At 39.2% G+C, this 22,203-nt stretch overlaps 1 protein-coding gene and 1 long non-coding RNA gene across 8 annotated transcripts in view; one reads left to right on the top strand and one right to left on the bottom strand.

The window, feature by feature from the left end:
- The window catches only part of abch1 (ATP-binding cassette, sub-family H, member 1), a 193,021-nt gene that overhangs the window by 57,230 nt on the left and 113,588 nt on the right, over positions 1–22,203 (top strand). For 6 of the 7 annotated variants that reach the window (XM_086258891.1, XM_086258892.1, XM_086258890.1 and 3 more), the window contains 2 exons: positions 1,180–1,284; positions 3,085–13,418. In XM_086258891.1, coding sequence (XP_086115017.1) covers positions 1,180–1,284; positions 3,085–3,191 — 212 coding nt within the window. In that variant the 3' untranslated portion in view covers positions 3,192–13,418. Of the gene's footprint in view, positions 1–1,179; positions 1,285–3,084; positions 13,419–22,203 lie in introns of those variants that run through there. The other variant, XR_015124405.1, reaches the window with a different exon arrangement.
- LOC147315909 (uncharacterized) lies at positions 994–3,747 on the bottom strand. Its single transcript, XR_015124407.1, has 3 exons — positions 3,409–3,747; positions 2,900–3,291; positions 994–2,808 (listed from the first exon to the last, which is right to left on the bottom strand). It is a non-coding gene; the product is annotated as an uncharacterized LOC147315909 (long non-coding RNA).

The raw sequence follows: 22,203 nt of genomic DNA, 5'->3' as shown, positions 1-22,203 counted from the left end.
GTGAGATTTACTGTTGTGAGTGTAAAAAGCCTTAAAAAGCACAGTAGGTGTGAGTCTGAGCATCACTGAATCAGGGAATTAGAATCTGATTAAATCATCTTTGATGTTGTGAACTGGGTGTAAGCATTTGTGTAGGTAATGCAAATAAATGGTGGTTTTATTTGGATTAAAAGCTCAAAACTTTAGAAGCTGTAGGAGGATGTGTAATATTTTGTACATTATGGGAAATGTGTTTATCCTTTGCTGACACTGATGTGCAAATAAGCTTACAAAGACTAAAGCCCACTGCCTAACTCACTGATGTTTAATCATTTGTAGCAGATTTTCTTTAATTTTGGTTTTTCTTATGCACACTAAGTCATCCAGTGTTTTCATATCATATCAGACTTCTTGTTAGCAGCCCTGCAGTTGCACAAACTGGTTGCTAGTCTTCCCAAGGGCCACGTAAAACAACAACAACAAAATCCAGTGAAAAAACATGCAGACAAGAAAAACATGCCTGAAATATACAATGAAGTGTAAAATGCTCTTATATCAGTGTGAGGCATATCAGATTTGTGATATAATTTTGACATGCTTGTTATTCCTTTGATTAAGTCCCAGTTAATGATTCATGAGTAAAGAAACTGATATTTTTGAAGATATTTTTGGAGGATGTAATAGTTACTCTGCATACATCTGTGATGTCAGACCACACAGAATAATAAGAAATTCTTTAAAGGCTTTTTCTTATTTTGATGCTGTGGCCTAAAAGGACGGAAACAGCAGTGAATAAAATCTCTCCACTGCAGTGTTCATCCTGTTGCTGTTCTGCTCTGGATCTTCCAGCCATATCACAATATTTCCATCTTTGAACTCTGAGTCCAGACTTCCTTAGAAAAAGATGGAATTCTGAACATCTGCAATTCAAAGCAAAATTTGTGTGCTGATGAAGTGATTGCTGCAGAAGAGCTGCTAAATGCACCGTGAAGTGAGATTAGTTTTTCAGCTGCTCAGACTGAACTTTGAACCTGATTTGGAATGTGAAAAAAACAGAAAAAAAACAAGAGAAAGGGCAGATTATTTTAATGCTTCACAGCCTGCTTGTTATCAGAATCTAGACACAAAGCATTCCTGCTGGAGGTGTAAATGATATCTTACCCACATCTGACACATTGTCCTCTCTGTCCTGTCATGTAGGTATCATCTGGCCCGTGGAATGTATCCCGTATCCTCTCCGCTACCTTAGCCTGGTCCTTCCTCAGACCTACGCCTCAGAAGCCCTTCGCTGTATCATGTACAGAGGTAACGCTCATGCACAGAACACATCACACACAACAACAGTTTAACGTCATGTGTTGTTGCTGCGCACCATATGGCATATTGGTAGCGTGTAAGAGTTAGCAGCGTGTGCACGGCTCAGATGATTACGTTATGAACAACGGAGCCAGTTGACTAAATCATTAATCAGCTCTGGGTCCAGTGTAACTCATCTCTCAGGAGGTGTAGTGGTTTCATCTGTCTTCCAATCTTTTCTCCTCCTGTTGACCTCTGAACAATAAGACTTGATGACAGCACGAGCTCCCCTTGTGTTATTTGATACAGAGGAAGTCGGAGGAGCCATTTCCTGTTTGAAGGCCTTATCGTATAGATGTGGTGGAAAAAATCTCACAGGGACAAGTCCACAATGTCAGAGTTCAATTTAGGAAATGAACTGCCACCTTTCTTTTCTTTTACCATGGAAAATGCAGCTTCATCCTGCCACATTTGCTAACTGGACTTGATGACTGTTTAATCTCATACAAGATGTCCCTGTCTATAAATGCAGACCAAGATTTAAGATCAATCTATTATGCTTTGTTTTATTTTCTTTTTTTTCCAGGGGTCGAAGCTTGTACTAAAACCTTTTTGAGATACTGAGGTCAGCTTATATATGAGAGATCCCTGTGAGATAAAATTTGAGTCTGCTCGAAACTTTTGGTTTCCCCCACCTTCAAAGGGGAGCCCATTATAAGAAAACTGGCATGAAGCAAAATGAGCTACAACAGCTTATTTCAAATCGAGGATAAACTAAGGGGCGCTCTGAGGTCTATTTTAAAACATGCATAGCAACTCTAACAGAGTCCAGCAGACATGAAAATTTAACAGTAGGTCAGCTTTAAATGAGTTGAAGCTACATCTGTGAGTCACTTTAGTTCTTTTTTTTTGATTGATAATTTTTTAATAGACAGAAAAAAAAGAGACACAAGTTACAAATTTCTAACTCTCATCACGTTGTGTCCACTTTTTGTAAACCCTTTCTTATTCTTATTGATATAAAGGGTTAGTTTACTAAAGTCTTGGAAAACTATAAAATTCTTCAAAGACTGTCGGCTATTAAAAAAAAAAGCAAAAATTGTCCCTGATTTTTATTGAAACACCGGGATCTCTTTCAGCAGCCTTGCCCTGTCTTTGATCTCTCCGTGTCCACTCTGACCACTTGCAGGTGTGCGTTTGCAAAACAACAACCTTCAACTTGTATTTATTTTGTCGGAAGAAGTTGCAGGGATCAATCTGTTAAGCCGGGTGGGTGATGCATACCACAGTTTGGGGGAATTTCATCAAAGGTCACACACAGGTTACATTAGAGCTTCCCACTGGCAGTCTGACCCATTGGCCAGTGTCACAGTGCACAACACTGTAAATATATCTAACAAAAAATGTAAAAGCATGCTCCTTTTTTGCACAATTGATCTGACATGCCTGACACGTCTCTGAGTTGCAGCCCAGCTCCCATTGATGGTCCTCAACATGAAGAGTCAAATGGGTACAGAAGCTGATGCTTGCTCTCTGCACAAATCACAAATAAAAGGGTGGTTAGAAAGAAATCTTAAATTGGCACGAGCTCAGGGAAATACACATAAGTGCATATAGAGACAACCTTGAAGTGAGGGGGTAGAGTTTCTGCTTTCTTGTAGGTGCAATCTCAGAACTTTTTGATCACAGTTTGCATAAATCTGGTGCTGAAATCGTCGACCTTGTCTTTTTCTGTGTCCACTCTTTGCTTGTTTTGTCTTTTGTTTTCTTAATCTATGTAGTAATTGTAGATATAAATCTTCCCATCAGGCTGGGGTTTGTCTCGGATGATGGTGTGGCGAGGCTTCGCTGTTACCCTGGGCTGGAACACTTTCTTCCTCATCCTGGCGACAGTCATCCTGAAGCTGCGGACGTGACAGCCTCACCCCACAGAGCCTCCCTCAGAATGGGGGGGTGGAGCTGTCAGGGGAAGTCCTGAAGTCAACGACTCACCAGGGCCTCCTGCATGTGGATGGACTGGGGCAACAGCAAGAGGGAAAAGGGAGGAGAGGGGTTCACTGTGGTGTAATAGTTTGATGGGTTGAATGCATCAGTCGCTCTCCTCCAAATTATGTCTCTCTCACACACACTTACAAACATAGACTCCTGGGGTCCCTTATCCAGCTGCTTGAACCTGCAGCAGTTGCCTTTGGCCTGTTTAAACGCAAGTGTGAATTTAGGATGCTGCACACAGAAATACACAAAGTAGAAAATCTACATGCACAATATGTTATTTAAGTATCGTGTGTGGTCCTTTAGTTTGTTTCAATTCTATCCGTAGCTTCTTTAACTCAACACCATCTGAACGGCCATGCACCAGCTCAGGGTCACGTTTTATTATTTTTGTTTGGCCTTAGTCTTTAATGCTACTAAAGATTTTTCTGTAATACACTTTATATTACATCAAGTGGAGCAGCCCATTTTTTGGGGGGTGGGGGGAAGTGAATGTAACTGTCCTTGCAGTATATACTGTCTATCCTGTGTATATTTGCATTAAACAGACAAATCTGTTCAAGTTTATATAAAAAAGAAGAATCTTAGCACAACAGAAGCTTTTCGTCCACAAGAAAATGTGAAAATGTTTTTCAAGCAGAGAACCTGAGTGGAGGATTGTTGCATAATGTCGTGGGACTAGTTTTAAAGTGCTGATTGCATCGTGTTGCTCAGAAGGTTCTCACCCACAGAAACACCATCTTCTCTATCTGCTCGCTTTTGATGTTTGTGTTCAGCTTTTTGTCCTGTCTGTTTATGACTTGACAGGAAGTGGTTTCATCTCACCGTGTTACCAGGTGCTGAAAAATCGTCACGTAGAGGTGCATTATTCAGCCTGAAGGTTTCCTCTTTTTTTGTGTGCCTGCGTCTCTTTTAGGAGGAGATTGGTGATGGGGAAAGTATTGGTACTGTATCTGTTTTTTAATTATTATTTCTCTCTACTTTGCTGGACAGAGTGGAGGTTCTTGGACAGATTTCCTTTCGCTGGTATATAGCTGTCCTAATCCATACAACTCTATTTTTTACACAGACTTTTTATTAATCTTTCTTTAAGAATAATATAGATTAAAAGCACACAGGAGTAATGCTGCTTTGAATTAAACATGCTATGGAAAGTAGGGAGAAAAAAAAAGGGAAGAAAAATCAAATGAAAATGCAGAAATAAGGTGTTTATAGTCAGAAAGCTTGGTTTTCCTTCCTTTTTTATGTAGAAGTAAACTGTAATGAAGAAATTTTAATTTTGACTTTGGGGCAGAGGTGGGACCAAGTCATTGTCTTGCAAGTCTCAAGTAAGTCTCAAGTCTTTATCCTCAAGTCTCAAGTCAAGTCTCAAGTAATGTCAGGCAAGTCAGAGTCGAGTCTCAAGTCACTGGTGTAAAAGTCCGAGTCAAGTCACAAGTCTGAAACTTTGAATTTCAAGTCCTTTCGAGTCTTTAAAAAAAAAAAACGAAAAAATAATGTTGCAGTTATGCTAAATGTAAATATTAGACCATGTAATTTTAAAATCTGTGTTTTTCTCAACACATGACAAAATAGTGAACTTAGAAAATATACACAAATTGTGAAATTGCACCTCTTTAAAATGCAGCTCAATTAAACCTAGCTCCAAGAATAATTTTCACCGACAGTTCTGAGATAAGCTGCATGTTATTCTTGGATGCGGTTGTAGGACCAGCTTTAAAATCGCATGACAAAAATATCATACACATTAAAAAAAACTGTATCACCAACGTAGCCTGGACAACATTTGCTAGTTAGATGAAGTCAGCTATCTCATCGTAGCATATTTATTTCAATTCAATTCAATTCAATCTTTTTTTTTTTTTTTATAAATTTTATTTTCAGTCACAGCGGCATGTTAACAACAAAACATTGAACATACAGTAGTTTGCTGTTCAGTATTTACAATACCCCAAAAGATAACAGAAATAGAGAAGGAAAAAACAAACAAACAAACCAAAGAAACCCCTACAAAACAACAAACAAACAAACAAACAAACAACAACAAACAAATAGAAAAATAAAATGTATAAGGGACATTCAGCGTACAGTTAGCTATGATAGCGATATAGAGATATGGTATCTGGTCATGATAAGGTGGTCATTTTAAATGTTTCCATGTACATCAAGAATGGCTGCCATGCCCTAAGAAATTTGGTGGTTGAACCTGCCAGTGTATATCTCATCTTTTCTAAATGTAAAAACCTCATGAGCTCCGCAAGCCACTGTTCATGTGTGGGAGGAGCTTCCTGCTTCCATCTTAAAAGTATAAGGCGCCTTGCGATAAGTGAAGCAAAGGCAATAGAATTCGAATAGCATTTTGGCAAAGTGATGTCTTGAGGTATCACCCCAAAGATAGCCGTTAGAGCAGAAGGCTCATATTTAACGTTATACATCTCTGACAGAGTGTTAAATATAGACACCCAATAGGTATGAAGATTGGGGCATGTCCAAAAGGTATGAAGGAGCGAACCTGTTTCGGCTTTACATCTGTTACACAGAGGGTCAGCTCCTGGATAGAACTTGGCTAACTTTTCCTTGGAGATATGTAATCGGTGTAGGACCTTAAATTGAAGGAGCCCATGCCTGGCACATATCGAAGAAGAGTGTACCCTCTGGAGAAAAGATTGCCAGAGCTCATCTGTTATAGTCATCCCAAGGTCTTTCTCCCACTGTGCTTTAAGGATGAAGAGAGAAGGAGATTGAAGATCTAATAGTATAGCATAGATTTCTTTAATCGCCCCTCTCTTATGAACGTTTATATTAAAAATTTTATCCAAAGAAGTTTCCTCAGGTAGTTCCGGAAATGAAGGAAATCGACTCTTTACAAAGTGACGAATTTGTAAATAGCGGAAAAAATGTTGCCGAGGAACATTAAACTGCTTCAGGAGCTGCGTGAATGAGGCAAAAATCCCATCTACAAAAAGGTCTTTGATATTTCTAAGGCCATTACTTTCCCATATTTTAAAGGCAGAGTCCATCATGGAGGGTGGGAACATATGGTTTGAGCAGATAGGTGCTTTAATTGACATTAAGTGTAACCCCAACCTTTTCCTACATTGCACCCAGATTCTGAGCGAGTCATACAACAAAGGGTTACGTTTATAGGTGTATAGTTCTAATGGGAGAGCTGAACTCAACAAAGCTGATAGGCAAATTTTGCCACAATTGGATGACTCAATTTGGAGCCAAGCTGGAGTCTCTGTAGTAACATTACTCATCCAGTACAGCATATTACGAATATTTGCTGCCCAATAATAAGACTGAAAGTTTGGCAAGGCTAATCCACCCATTGGCCTAGTCCTCTGCATGAAATCTTTACGAATTCGTGGACTTTTGCCATTCCAAATAAATGCAAAAATGGCAAGAGCACGGGGAAGAGAGCATAAAGGCTCTGACATATACAGCAGGAGGTCGTCAGCATATAAGGATATTTTGTGCTCCTGGTCACCTCTGAAGATGCCCTTAATGCAACTGTCAGCTCGCAGTTTAATCGCCAGTGGTTCAATTGATAATGCAAAAAGAAGAGGGGATAAGGGACAACCTTGTCTCGTACCACGGAGAAGTGGGAAATAAGAAGAGAATAACGAATTTGTTCTAACACGTGCCATAGGTGAGGAGTAAAGTAACTGAATCCATGAAATGAAATTAGGGCCAAATCCAAATTTATGCAGAGTATAAAACAGATAATCCCACTCCACCCGGTCAAATGCCTTCTCAGCATCGAGTAATAAGGCAATTTCAGGGGTTGTAGTTGACTTGGTGTGTAATATGTTCAAAAACCTGCGCAGGTTGAAAAAACCATGCCTACCCTTCACGAAACCTGTCTGATCTGGAGAAATTAACAATGGTAGATGTTGCTCTAGCCTGAGAGCAAGTGTTTTTGACAGTATTTTTAAATCTACATTTAAGAGTGATCTAGGACGATATGATGAACACTCTAATGGATCCTTATAATTCAATTCAATCTTAATTGGCAGACTTCATGTCCATAAAAACAAGACAAAAAAAAAAAAAAAAAAAACACACACACACACACAACACTCCCCCCCCCCCCCCCCCCAACACAAGGTATACACCATTAAATATATATATGTATATAAATAAGTATCTAAAACATTTGTAAAAACATAAAACCATAATATACATAAAACACAATTACTTAAAATAAATCAATAAATACACAAACACTTTAACCAGTGCTTTCTGAGACTGGATGAGTAACGGGAACCACTCACTGTCGGATCTGTGAGTGCTAAAATTATACTGTTACTCGAACCATCCAGTCGTTCTCTAAAATTGAACATTAGCTTCCTTAAAAGTGCTTTAAAAGTCCAAACACCCACAGCTACAAACATCTGGCTGGCACTACCACTTCTAGGTATCCTGCAAAGGATTCTCATCGCATCATTATATGCAACATGCAGCTTCTGCATGCTACATTGTTTGTAGGATGACCACAAGGGGGCAGTATATAGCGGTGTGCAATACGCTTTAAACAAAGCCACTTTAACTGGAAGTGAACAAAAGCTGAATTTGCGTGCAATAGTATTTGCCTGCACATAGAGCTTACATCGTTGTCTGTATATGTCATCATCATCATTCATTTGCTCAGTAATAAAGTGACCGAGGTATTTCACCTTTTTATGAACTTCAAGAGTTTTTTGTGCCAGTTTAAACAAAGGGAAATTTAGCTGTTTATCCTGCTTGGTTCTACATATCAAAACAGCACTTTTAGCAGCATTGTACTCAATGTCATATTGCACACCATATTCAGTACAGACATTAAGAAGATCCTGTAACCCAGCACTGCTTGGACTAAAAACAACCAGGTCATCTGCATACATAAGATGATTTATCAGTGCTTTACCTAATATACACCCAGTGTTACAGGCTCTCAGTTGTATGGACAAATCATCAACATACAAATTAAATAAAATTGGAGACAAAATCCCACCCCGTCTAACACCATTGCTGACACCAAAGGGGGCAGAAATACTGCTTCCCCATTTAACCTGCATGTTCTGATGAGCGTACCAGTAAGAGAGAATCCTCACGATGTATTGAGGAACTCCCCATCTCTTCATTTTATCGAAAAGTTTTCTGTGGTTCACTCGATCAAAAGCCTTAGAGGCATCAATGAAAGACATGAGGACAGATGAATTTTTAGCCCTGTACAAACTGACTATTTCCTTGAGTGCATATATGCACATGTCAGTGCCGTGCTTTGAAGCCAAACTGATTATCCAGAGAAGAGATGAACACACTAACTCTGTCAAACAAGATTCTTTCTAACACCTTAGATAAAATACTGGCTAGTGCAATTGGCCTGTAATTATCCAAGCAGCTCACTTTTGCAGCTTTGTCCTTCATAACTGGTACCAGTAAAATACACAGCATTGAGTCTGGTAATATGCCATGAATCATAAACCCAGTGAAACAGAGTGCTAAAAGAGGAGCTAGCCTTACACTAGCATGTTTTAAATGTTCTGCAGTGATGTGATCCAAACCAGAGGATTTATCATCAGATAACCTATGAATGGCTTCATATACTTCATGTGTCCTTACACTTATTGTGTCATTACTCATGTCAAGATTGTCCTCATATGGTTCACTTTTTATACAGTTAAACAACGCACTGTAATGCTGTCTCCATAATGCTGCAATGTTATCTGCCCCAGAAACACCTTCAACAGTTGATGGTAGAGATGGTTTACAGTTATTAAGAGCTTTCACCTCTTTCCAAAAATCTGCCGTATTATTACACAGCATTTTCCTGGCCAAAGAATCTGCTCTTAGCATTTGCTCATTTTTAGTTATAAATCAAACAGCGTACTTATATCTGGCATTCGCACATTTTTTCTGTTCAAATTCTGGGCCTTGTTTAGGTCTTCCAGCCATGGCCCAACATTTATAAGCTATGCGAGCTTCATCATGGTACATGGATACATGTTCTTTCCAGCCAGGTCTGATGTTAGGTTTCTTATGCTTATATTGTTTATCAAGCAGTGTGCCACTTTTATACAGAGCAGTCACTATATCATCATACATGGAGCAGAGTAAATGTTTATGCACAGCATTCTTACAGTTGACATCTTTGCACAAAATAGCTTCTTTATTTATATGCATATTAATAATCATACGGTTCTTGGAGTGAGTGCATACACTCATGAAGTTTAGTAACTTCCGGTCACTGCAACAAGTCCAGGTACAGTTTACCGACGGATGGGTGCAGGACCTTGAAATGCACCGTGTAGAACGAAAGACCATCGTACGTATCATAAGTTTACCAATCTCACAAATCGTCGTCATAAATACACATTCCTTAACCGTTTATTAATATAACCTTTGAGCTCAACGGTAATTAATTAGTAGTGGAAATAATTTCTGGTTCATCACAGAAATGTAGCAGTGACAATAATATTGTATGCTGTAATCGTACTGGGCAATTAGTGATACAAAACAACTGTTTTATCCTGTGAATAAAAGTATATGTTTTTGTCAGTGTACCATAATAACAGAAGCGAAACGCAATATTGTGTCAGGACAATTCACTATTTATGCACAATAAATAAAGGAGCATAGCGCGACAATTTCTGTTCAGCGCCAGACTTGCTTGTAACCTATATCACCAATTATGTTATGAAAGTGACGTATTAACTACTAAAAAACACTGACCTTTGTGTAAATGCTTGGAGCAGACTAACCTGTGAGCTGGAGTGTTCTGGGACGTTATATTTGATCTTTGAATGGCTGCAATCCAGGCCACCCGTCGCGTCTTTGTTACTTCGGAAACATGGCTGAACAATTTCTCTTCAACGACGTAATCCGATAACAACCGATCTCTTTACCCGTCGGCTTCCCGTGGCTGTCATGCGACCGGCTATTGCAGTTAATAATACAACGGCTTCTTGTGTTTCTTTTTATCGCTGTATAACTGATTTTAATTGAAAGCCTGCGTGCGCTAGTACCGCTTGCCACGAGTTCCCAGAATCCTTTGCGGTTCTACCCGTGAATGACGTCACATTTTCAATCTCTATATAATATGCATGTTAAATTTTATATTTGGGGTAAAATATCAAGTCTTTTCAAGTAAACCGGTTCAAGTCCAATTCAAGTCCCAAGTCATTGGTGTAAAAGTCCAAGTCAAGTCACAAGTCTTAGAACATTTTTTCAAGTCAAGTCTAAAGTCATAAAATTAATGACTCGAGTCTGACTCGAGTCCAAGTCATGTGACTCGAGTCCACACCTCTGCTTTGGGGGTGCTTTGATATCCTACAACAGATACCACTCTTTGTTTGGGAGGGTATGTTTCCAATTAGAGGTTAGAATAAACAATGAGAAAAACAATTTTAAAACAAGACATGCCTATATCTCACAGGTTGTTTATTTTTCTGTCTTAAATCTACATCATAGGTGCATCATAACCAGAAACCATGCACAATAACCTGATGTGCACCTCCCCAGCAATGTAATTATATGTCACACTGATGCAAGGGCAGGTGTAAATGCTAGAAAACCATGTGGGCCACTTGTGTACGCTACATCGTAGTGTCTGCATAGATTCACTGCAGAAGAATAACTTAAGTGTAAACCAGTGAGCTGTCTGCCTTTACCCATAGCATCATGTCTTCAGAGGAATAGTTTGACTTTCTGGTGGCCTAATAATAGGGGAAGATGTAAACCGTTGGCTTAGCTTAGCGCTAATACAGGAAAGGGTAAAACAACCTGCCCAATTTTAAAAAAACACAAAAATATTTAAAGGTTAATACATGTTTTGGTTCATCAAAAAAATATAACTAAATGACTGAACTAAAATAAAAATAAGGACCTATTCAACCACAAGTATTTTTTTGCTGTTCAAGAGCTTTTTAAGAAGTGACATTGGTAAAAATCATTTTATCTATTTTCTCAAAATATCAACGTGTTTCTTTAAATGTAAAAACCTTTGAGAGACCCACAGTGCTGCAAAAGCACCAAACCAGCATTACATGTCGTGCCAGTCTAAGATTTCGAAATGTTTACATTCATTAATGTTTAATAAATCAGATTTTACTTTTTACCCAGTTTTTGTTTCCATCCTGTTGATCTAAAAACACATACTGATGCATAATGTTGGTTGGTTTTTTACCCATGATGCAACAGTGCTGGTAATGGCAGTTATATCATTAATATGTCCTTTAACAAGATAAATAATGAATCTAAATGATTGTAAGTCCCTCTGCTTGCTTTGTGTTGGCTTACATTATGGCTTAATGATGATGTGCATACACCATGCTGTGTACTGAGATTTTCTTGCACTGTAAATCTGCTCTTGCTGCTCTGCTGTACATTCATCAGTGTTCCTGTCGCACATTTTATGGGACATTGTGTTCTTGATTGGTAGAAATAGGGGAGCGTTGACGTATTCATCTTATTTAAACAGCTTTCTATTATGTTCAGAGGATTTCTAAATGGACTGTGAGGATATACTGTAGCTCTGTTCATATTCTTACCTCTGTGCCTCAGTTGACTTTCATCACACGATAATGTGTCTCTATATAAAATCATGTTAAAGTGGTGGTAAAATTGGTACAGCTCGTGTAAAACTGTTGCTGATTCTGTGAAAATGCTTTTGTTTTGTTTTGTTTGTTCTTGGAAAGCTGATATATTGTTGCCAAAAACTCAGTTTGATCTGTGTAAAATTTCTGATTTTTGTTCAAAAGTGCTTTGAATCGATTACTGAGTCATAATCTTGTGTTCACTACTTACATTTACTTTCCCACACTCCAGTACCTACAGCTAAATAATATGTAAACGCAAACATCTGAGCAAAAGCCTGCATGTCTTTGCATCTTATGATTTACATGAACTGCAATGATCCAACTAAAGATTCTGATTTAAATGAGCTATGGGGATTCTCCTGTATTGGTTCTATAATACTAACGACACCACAAGAACAAGCATATCAAATTAACCCTTTCACGCATAGTGGTCACTACAGTGGACAGCTATTCAAAGGCTGTTTTCTTGTATTTGTGTCATGTTGGTGGTATACTTGCACATAAACCTCTGCATTGGACACTGATGTGTCACTCCATACCCTGCCACCCACTGGTTGTTCAATGTTACTATAGATGTATGACGTGTTTCATTGTAATTATTGTTATTAAACCCTGTCATGCATGAATTATGACAACCTCAATCAGAATTTTTTTCTCAAGTATTTTTATTCATCCTTTCATGCCTAAAGATTACTAAAAATGCTAAAAGATATAATCCTGATTGAGGTTGTCATAATTCATGCATGAAAAGGTTAAGTATTTTAGACAAGATGGATGCAGCACAACATTCACTGACCTTTAGTTCTGCGCCACCAAGAGATCTGCATTTTTCATTGCTTTGTTATTAATTTCAGCATTTAGCTGAACTACTGCTATGCCTTACTGCAGCCTGCGCAGCTTTGTGGTGTACCCTGCGGAGAGTAACGGCTGCTTGTGTCCTTGAAATGTCCGATTTCCCTATTCTGAAAATGTGTTTTCTCAGTTAATCTCGATAAGCCAGTTTATCTCTTTTTTTTTTTCATTTTGAGGGAACGACAAGAAGTGGTTGCGCAAATCGTACGTGTTGCAATTGAGTTTTTTGCAGTCAAATCACTACATTTGTTGTGTTGTTTGTCTGTGTTGCCAAGCCACCATCAGCCAGATCTGACCAAACACCCGTAATGCCCTCAGAAAGCAGATTAGCTGAACTATGAGTGTCGAACACCCAAGCAAATGTAATCGCTGATGATCTTATCAAAAATATTTTATGTTGTTAAGAAATTTTAAACAATTTTTTTCAGTGAATATAAGTCTGAAAGTTTTCTTCAGTTCACCTTGATAGCATGATTAGAAGCAGCCAAGTCTTATTCAGAGTTTAGTCTTTTTGTAGTTGGAGTATTGCAGTTCATATAAACAATGTTATGAAGGTTTGTGCTGCCAGGTTGAATCACATCCTCTCTGCTCCAAACTCTACCTCCGCTGTCTCTCCCTAAAGGGCATGTAAAGCATTTATACTCCTGTGTTGTGACATTTATGCACTGTGAAAGTGGACAAGCGTGTCTGCATTCATGTATTCTCAGACAATAAACTCGTCTGAAAAATCCTCTCTTTGTCTCCTCCTTCTGAATATTGGAGCCATGCCAGATTTCACTCGATGCCTATAAAATCCCCGCAATTCCTGTGGTTACGATAAACACCCGGAGGCCATGCACGATGGATTTATTTGATGACTTCATAGTTGCGTCATTGTGTTTGTTACCTTAGTGATGGAGAGGACCCCACTGCGTCTTGTATTCTTATCTGACTGCTTGACTGTTTGAACTCTGTGTGCCTTTGTTTGCGTCAGATTAATGTTATTAGTGCTTTTGTTTGTTTATTCAGTCGCATTGAGGGGACTCAACTTTTGGGGACTAGAAACATAAGAAAAATATATGATCAAAGCCCAAGGGTTGGGGTTGGGAATTTAATGCATTTCCTCCTCTGAAGTGATGGAACATGACTATGTGTGGTAAGCATGCCTCATGGCCCATTGTTCATGTTTATGGGAGATAATGAGTCTGTGCATGCTTGTGTGGGTTTACGACCTGGGCACAAATGTTTCTTTCATTAAACACATTCAAACATAATTATTGTGTATGAGCTGTCAGCGCACTATCTTGAAGCCACGTTTGTGCACAAAGGAAAAAGTGTATTTACACAACTGCAGAAAACAAACAAACAAACACAAAATACATATTTTGTAATACAACTCAAAATATTTGTCCAGGACACGACTTAAGACGTGACTTTAAGCCTTGACTTTAAGCCTTGACAGTTTTCTGCATTCATCCTCTTTTCAAACACGAACATCAGCATTAACACTGTTTTTCTTCGGTGTGCACATTTCCTTATTTCTGCTCGCAATGGATGTTTTTTTGGCTCTGCACCATATATTACATAACTGGGCTTTGACACAAAAAGCTGTCATTGTTTGATATATTTGCTTTAGGTGAGCACACGCTGCCAGGCTGAAAAACAAATCTCATGGGATGCCAAACTCAACATTGCATTAGTTCATCTCTCAGCACTTTTCATCTCGCCTCTCCTGTCTGTCACATTTAGTCCCAACCCAGACTCACTTACTTGAAGTCTATAAAATGTATCTTAAAAAGGTTCTCTCTTCCTAAAACAGTGAGACAGTATATTTTCTCCAGTGTAAATCAGTAGCACTGTTGTTTTTCAGGAGTTCAAAGAATAAAAATAAAATCGTTGCATTGTGCAACAGTGCGGATATGTTTTTGGACAACAACAGGGTCCGATGCCCTTAGCAGACTTTTGCATTTTTCTATTGTTGTGCAGTTTGTTGGGAAAATGAGGATTCCATTCAAGACAGAGTAAACTCTATGAGCGGAGTTGTTCTTGATGCTTAATATACAGCCAGTGGACTCTTTATTAGGTACACCTTTCTGCACAGGGTTGGACTGTGCCTTAATTCTTCATGTCACAAATACAAGACAGTCCTGGAAACATTCCTCAGAAATTTTGGCTACAAATCCATGATGCTCAACACATCCCAAAGGTGCTCTATTGGACTGAAATCTGATGGCCGTGGAGGCAATGATCTGAGCTTTGTGGCAGTCGATTTATCCTGCTGGAAGGCACTATCAGAAGACACTGCGTTCATAACACTCAGGTAGACTGTAATATTTTAATAATGCTCTGTTGGTACTAAGAGCTCCTCAACATTACACCACCAGCAGCTGTCTGAACTGTTCATACTCTTGATGCTTTTGTGTAGTTTTTGCCTAATTCTGTCCCGACTCTCTGAATGTCTCAGTAGAAGTGAGACTCATCAGACCAGCCAAGGTTTTTCCAATCTTCTATTGTCCAATTTTGGTGAGTCAAAGTGAATTGTAGGTTCAATTTCCTGTTCTTAGCTGACAAGAACGGCACCCTGTGCTTCAAAGTTCAGCGTATTGTGTTTGACTTAATGCTCTTCTGCATATCTGGGTTGTATCCAGTGTGTTTTTTTGAGTCACAGTTGCCTTCCTGTCAGCTTGACGTCGCCTGACCATTCTCCTCTGATCTCTGGCATCAACAAGTCATTTTCACTCAACGAACTGCTGCTCGCTGGATATTTTCTCTTATTTTGGCCATGCTCACTGTACACACGAGAGATGGTAGTGTGGGAAAATCCCAGTAGATCAGCAATTCCTGAAATACTCAGACTGGCCCTTCTGGCACCAACAACCATGCCGCATTCAAAGTCACTTAAATTAGCTTTGTTCCTTTCTGATGCTTTGTTTGAACTTCCGTAGATCATTTTCATCATGTCTGCAGGCAAATGATGAGTTTCTGCCATGTCGTTGGCTGATTAGATATCTAACAAAGAGACCTGTGAGTGTATGTGTGCGCAGTCTGTGACTGAGGGTCTCAGATGACTTCTTCACATGGAAGGTGAAATTAAATGGCAACAGGTATTGAAAAATTTGCAGAGTAAACCTGAACATATTTAATTACACCCAATATTAACTAAAACCCTAATCAAAAGATAAATGGAGCCAAAATTCAGATATTAATACTGAAAAAAATTGTTCATCTTAAAAAAAATCAGTTGTCTTCTTCTTCCCGTTATTATTATTAGTAGTACTAGTAGTTCTAATGACTTATGATCTGTGTTTACATATAAAAATAAATGATGTTTCCTTCAAGAAATGCTTCATGTTGACTGTTTAAAATTTACCACATGTGCTTGTGTGCTTATGTGCATGCAGTTTCAGTTGTGAAAATCCCCACGCAATTCTCTTTGCCATGTCTTAACTGCTTCTGTGCACTCATGCTGCTCTAAATCTAACATTTCAACCAGGCTGTACACCTCATAATGCAACCTCTGGAAAACAGATAACAGCCTTACTGACAGGCTGCTATTAAAACAGTCCTTCAGTTCAGTGTGAAATAAGAGACTGGTTGTCTCTCTACACTCTATTACAGGCGTTGGTGAGCTTGGTGTGCTACCTAATTACTGTCAGTGACTCTGCAATTACACTCAATGACACTTAAATCAACTCTAAGCGTTTGTGTTGTCATGCCGATGCAACTGACTCACAAATATACATATATATGGTGCAATGTGAACAAATGCACAAACAAATTTGCAACAGTAGGAGACGAGCATGGTAAAAAGGCTCTCTGGGAAACTGATGTAACTGATGAAGAAACTGATGAAGGAAAATTCAGGTTACAACTGTACACATCTGGATGACATTACTTCTAATCATTTTGAGACTCGTCATATGTTTATTCTCAAAAAACGTTCCATTTTTTACTCTTCCTGAAAACATCACGGTGTAGTTGAAGTTAGTTTGAAACGAAGCCTTGCGTCAAATTAACTGCTGTCCCATTTAACAAAGGGGCAATAAACCAGGAGAAATACAGCGCACCGCATGCTAGTGGTGCACGTGGCAATAAAAGTTATGATTTAAGGGGATGCAATCATGTGGGGGATGATTTCATCCCCTCAAATGGGACACAATCAGCAAACCCAGAACAGATTAAACCAAATAAAAGCTGCATTAACCGCTATCAGTTGCATCAAACTCTGGAAGAGTGCACAGAAGAGATAGTTACAGCAGAAAATGGCATCGTCTGTTGGAGGAAATGTCTTATGTCTTGTCAAATAGATATTACTTATCAATGTGCATACTGTACAGTAGTTAATGTATTGGTTTACAGAGGCTATAAAAAGCTGAACTGAAGGCGTCGTCTGTGGATCTACCCATTCAATTTTCCTGTTGATTTAAAACAGATGTCGGGTAAATTACATCTGTACAAAAAAAGAAAAGAAAAAAAAGAATAAAAAAATTTAAGTTCACTTATTTAGGTACAGAAGGAGATCGAGACATTCATTCCCGAGTTTCAGCACTTTGTTCAGTGCTTTGTTAATCTGTGGTCTGTAATAAGCCAATAAATCACTCACATCGCTACTAAATCACTTTGAAAAGGTCTAAGTCATCATGTTTGATCTCTGCGAGACCAGTGGGAAGCCAGATCTGAAATGTTGTTATCATATCAGGGACTCTTCAGTAGCCTCGGTTTCAGTGCTGCACAAGTCATTCAGAGAGTGAGACTGTATGCACGTTTGTATCATTGTTTCAAATGATCTAAGAACTAGAGGAAGGTACATTGTGATTTATAGTGTGTGAATGTGAGGAAGTTTCACTAGTTCACAAAAAAGTTTTCCACACGGTCAGATTCATAGACAACGCAGCATTGTGTTCTATTCATAGCATGAGATACAAAAGGCCTGGAACCTTTCTAGTTTGGCTTTAATAGCCCTATCCACCCATGCCTGCCACTTCATTAGGTACAGGTTGGACCCTTTTTGACTTTAGGGCAGTTTCAGTTTTTACTGCATAGATTCAACAAGGTGCCGGGAGCGTCCCTGGACATTTTGGTCTATATTGACATAACAGTATCACACAGATTTATCGGCTGGGCATTTATGAAGTCAGTCTCCTCTTTCACCACATTCCAAAGCTACTCTGCTGGTCTGAAATCTGGTGACTGTGGAGGCTATTTGAATACAGTGAATCCATTGTCTGTTTGAGTCTAACTTTATGACATGGTACATAACCCTGCTGGAAACAGTCATCAGATGATGGGTACACTGTGGTCCTAAAGGGATGGGCATGGTCAGCAATAACACACAGATAGGCTGTGGCTCATTTGGTGTTAAGGGGCCCAAAATATGTCAAGAAAATATCCTCCACATCATAATACCACTAACAGTAGCTTGAGCTGTGGATCCATGCTATCATGTTATTTGTGCCAAATTCTGACCCTACCATGTAAATATCACAGCATAAATAAAGAATCATCATGCCAGGTAACATTTTTTTCTAGTCTTCTGTTGTCCAATTTTGGTGAGCACATGCAAGTTTGCTTTTCTCAGCTGACAGGAAGACTCAATATGTTGTGCCTTCATAGATCCTCTTCTCCATACCTTGGTTGTAACAAGTGGCTATTAGAGTTGCTGCTGCTGCTGCCTTCCTTGCCCCAAACCTTCTGCCCATTCTCCTCTGATCTCTAGCATCAACACCACCCTTTCACTCAGAGAACTGCTTCTAACTGGATATTTTCTCTTTTTTGGACCATTATCAGAAAACACTAGAGAAGGGTGTCTGGGAAAATCCTAATAGATCAACAGTGAAATACCCAGACCAGCCTATCTGGTACAAACAACCATACCATGGTCAAAGTCACATAAATCCCATTTCTTCCGCATTCTGACGCTTGGCTTGAACTTCAGCAGGCTGTCTTGACTATGTCTACATGCCTACATGCAGTTGCTGCGATGTGATTGGCTAACTAGATGACTGCATTGCCAAGCTGAACAGCTGTACCTAAAAAAGCGACTGGTGAGTGTATATTTCCAGTTGTGTATACAAAGATCTACAATGCCATCTATAAAGCGTGCATAGAAGTTAATATCATCTCGTGAATATGTTCTGCAGTAAATATACAACCACTGAAGTTTTTATGGAGTTAAACATTATCTGGTTATCTAACAGCAAAATTTTAATAAGTCCAACCATACATCCACCGTTTCAGATGCAAATGCATTTCAGTCAAATGACGCGCTGACAGCTAAGACGGAAAATGATGTTTTCCCATTGCCTCTTGCTTTGGTAACTTTAATTTCTAAACTAGACCACAAGGAGTTTAAAAAGTACAACACACTAAAGGTTACAAGACATAACCTAAACTTTAAATGGACTGCATTTATAATGCACTTTTCTAGTCTTACCGACCATTCGAAGTGCTGTATAAAATATTCTTTGTGGCTTGTATTTTTACCATATTAAAATGCATGCAGACAGGGGGCTTTCATTTTGAAATCCCATCAAGAAAGATGGCATCTCTTCTCAGCCCTTCTCAGTGAGGAGTTTCAGTTTGGTTCATTTACATCTGGAGTAAATTACTGTGCATGCTACTTTATACTGTATGTAATAGCGCACATTAAAGTTTCTCAATCACTCTCAGAAATGTTGCTGTATAATTATAATATTTGGTTCTTCAGTGGGACAAAGCAGCGTTGTTAGGCAGAGCCAATTCCACACTTCATCCTTTGACAATATGAGCAATCGCCTTCAGTTTTGTTAATCAAATACACAAAGTAAAGCACACACACACACACACACACACACACACACACACACACACACACACACACACACACACACACACTCTCTCAAAGCAATTCTGAAACCTACCAGTTACAAAAGTCCTCAGTCTCGTAATACCAGCACACTCACACACACAAGCGCACACACACTGATTCACTCTATGTGTTGCTTTGTGATATGCTAAACATTCTGTAAACATTACCCTGTGCATGGTTACTGTCACCATGGCAGCATGACAACAGTGCTTAGCCCGGCCCCTCAAACACAGGACAGTAGTGTTATTTAATATTTGGCTACCCATGAGCACAGCATGTTTCTATCACATAATCCTGTCACACTAGTGAAGACTTCTCCATGCAGCCTTGTGCAGCTGAACACAGCCCAGCTGTTGCTATGTTTTGGTCTGATCGCACAACAACAACAAAGGATAAAATGCTCCCTGAGAACAGACTGGCCTTAGTGCAATCCCACACACTTTGTCCACAGTCAGCATCACATGGGATGAGAGCAGATGCTTTTGCTCAGATTTAGGGCGCTTAGATCATTCTGAGGTTGTGTATCAAGTTAATTAAGGAAGGACGGAAACAGATATGTTTATGTGGCTGTAACTGAGGAGATTGATGCCAAAATAAGTTTTTGGCTAACATATGAAAAAGTTATTTTAATCCACTTTTTGTTTCCAAAACAGCATCAAGATAGAGGCTGAAAACCCAGATTGTGTCATGAACCTGAAGCCGGGGTCAAACTCTGTCAAAACATTCAGTAGCAGAACACAGAAACAGCAACATTCTGCTCGTTTAGTGAAACTTGCACTTGATTAGTTGTGGTGAGACGCTTAAGTATAAATGCCAATAAATGTACTTTAAAAAAAAAAAAAAAATCCTCTGTAGTAAAAAAAGCAGCCATCGTCTCTGATTCAACCAGCAGAAGAAGCAGAGGTCAGGAGACTACATTTTTCTTCTCTCATTACAGTTAAAAATCAGAGCTTATTTAAAGTGTTTCATTGGGGGCGATCGTGGCTCAAGAGTTGGGAGTTCGCCTTGTAATCGGAAGGTTGCCGGTTCGAGCCCCAGCTTGGACAGTCTCGGTCGTTGTGTCCTTGGGCAAGACACTTCACCCGTTGCCTACTGGTGGTGGTCAGAGGGCCCGGTGGCGCCAGTGTCCGGCAGCCTCGCCTCTGTCAGTGCGCCCCAGGGTGGCTGTGGCTACAATGCAGCTTGCCATCACCAGTGTGTGTGAATGTGTGTGTGAATGGGTGGATGACTGGATATGTAAAGTGCTTTGGGGTCCTTAGGGACTAGTAAAGCGCTATATAAATACAGGCCATTTACCATTGTTTTGTTCATCTCTGTCTTTATTTAATCACTTGCTCATCATTTTTTGTATTGCTTATTGAAGTTTCTTACTGCCTGCATTTATATCAGTCAGATTTTTGGTTTTGCTCATTTCTTCATGTAAACTGTCTTTAAACGGTCTCTTTAAACTGAATCAGAATCAAAAGCAGCTTTACTGGTAAAGTATGTGTACACATACAAGGAACTGGGCTCTGGTTCAGACAGCGACATGACACAGACAATAGTAACATGTATAGTATATTTATATGTACAATGGTGCAGATTACAAAGATGCTGGAAGAAATAAGTTTTCTTTACTATAAGTTTTTTATAAGTTTTTTTTTTTTTTGTTCAGTCTTTTTATCATGCATTTTCCTAATTTTTAAATCCTTTTTAAAAAAAAATATTTATCCGGGTCAAATCCGGATTTAAAATTTCTTAATTCTTTACCAAGCCGCAACCTCAGGGGCTGAAAAATAAAGCTAGCTCAGAAGCTCCAAAAACTGCAGTTCCTCTACTGGCCACTTGAGGCCAGCTCCAAAGTCGGGTAGTTCTTTTAGACTTAGCATTATTAGGAGCTGTGGTTGATGGATGTCTGCTTGGCTTCACCTCTGTTAATCTGTTCTGGACAAAACTGAGAGTCTCAGCAACAATTGTGGTATTAAACCCTGTCCACACAGGAAGCTGTTCCATCGTCAAGCATCACTTTGTGGCTGATGGTTGCCTAGGTAACCTCTAATACATTTACTGCCGTGTCATATGTCAGTCAGTGCTATTCTGTGTTCTCCTTCATACTCGGGTCAAGGACCCACTCACTTTGCAATTATTTCACTTAAAGTCAGTGAATGCGATTGGCTTTCTTCACTCTTTGGCCGCCACATCGCTGCAAGCTGTTTCATTTTGTGGACGTAAGTGCCTTTTGGAACATTTTTAATGCAATTAATTCAAGTTATACAGCTTGCTGTGTGGTTTACTGCATTAATACATTCTCAAAAATGTCCGTCCTCCAGTTTTGAGTAGTAAAATTGTTACTAAATACTTATACAGGGTATAACTGTGGCATTATTCTGTATATAACTTTAAGCTAATATCACATTTTGGACTCAAGCAAGGCTTTTTACCATGTGCACACATAAGTAACGGCAGGATCCACCTGTACCCCAAGGGTTTAAATCCAACCATATGCGCCACAAGTGTGTGTCTACATTTTTCATAATTTCCTGATGTTTTACACAGAAGTGCAGCCCACTGGCTCCTGCACAGAGGCGCACTTGTCAAAACATCCATACCGAGTGAAATGAACTGGCTGAAGCGCTTTCACCCGAGGAATCAAAGGAAGGTGTGTCTGCTGCTTTCAACCCTGGAAACGACCAGGAG

The sequence above is a fragment of the Aulonocara sp. 'chitande type north' Nkhata Bay genome, linkage group LG13 (genome assembly GCF_057382095.1).
Source record: "Aulonocara sp. 'chitande type north' Nkhata Bay isolate Kocher_YH1m ecotype deep benthic linkage group LG13, A_spYH_male_GT1.1, whole genome shotgun sequence".
NCBI classification, from domain to species: domain Eukaryota; kingdom Metazoa; phylum Chordata; class Actinopteri; order Cichliformes; family Cichlidae; genus Aulonocara; species Aulonocara sp. 'chitande type north' Nkhata Bay.
Note: the sequence above shows the minus strand (reverse complement) of the source record. Positions and strands in the feature narration are given on the sequence as shown.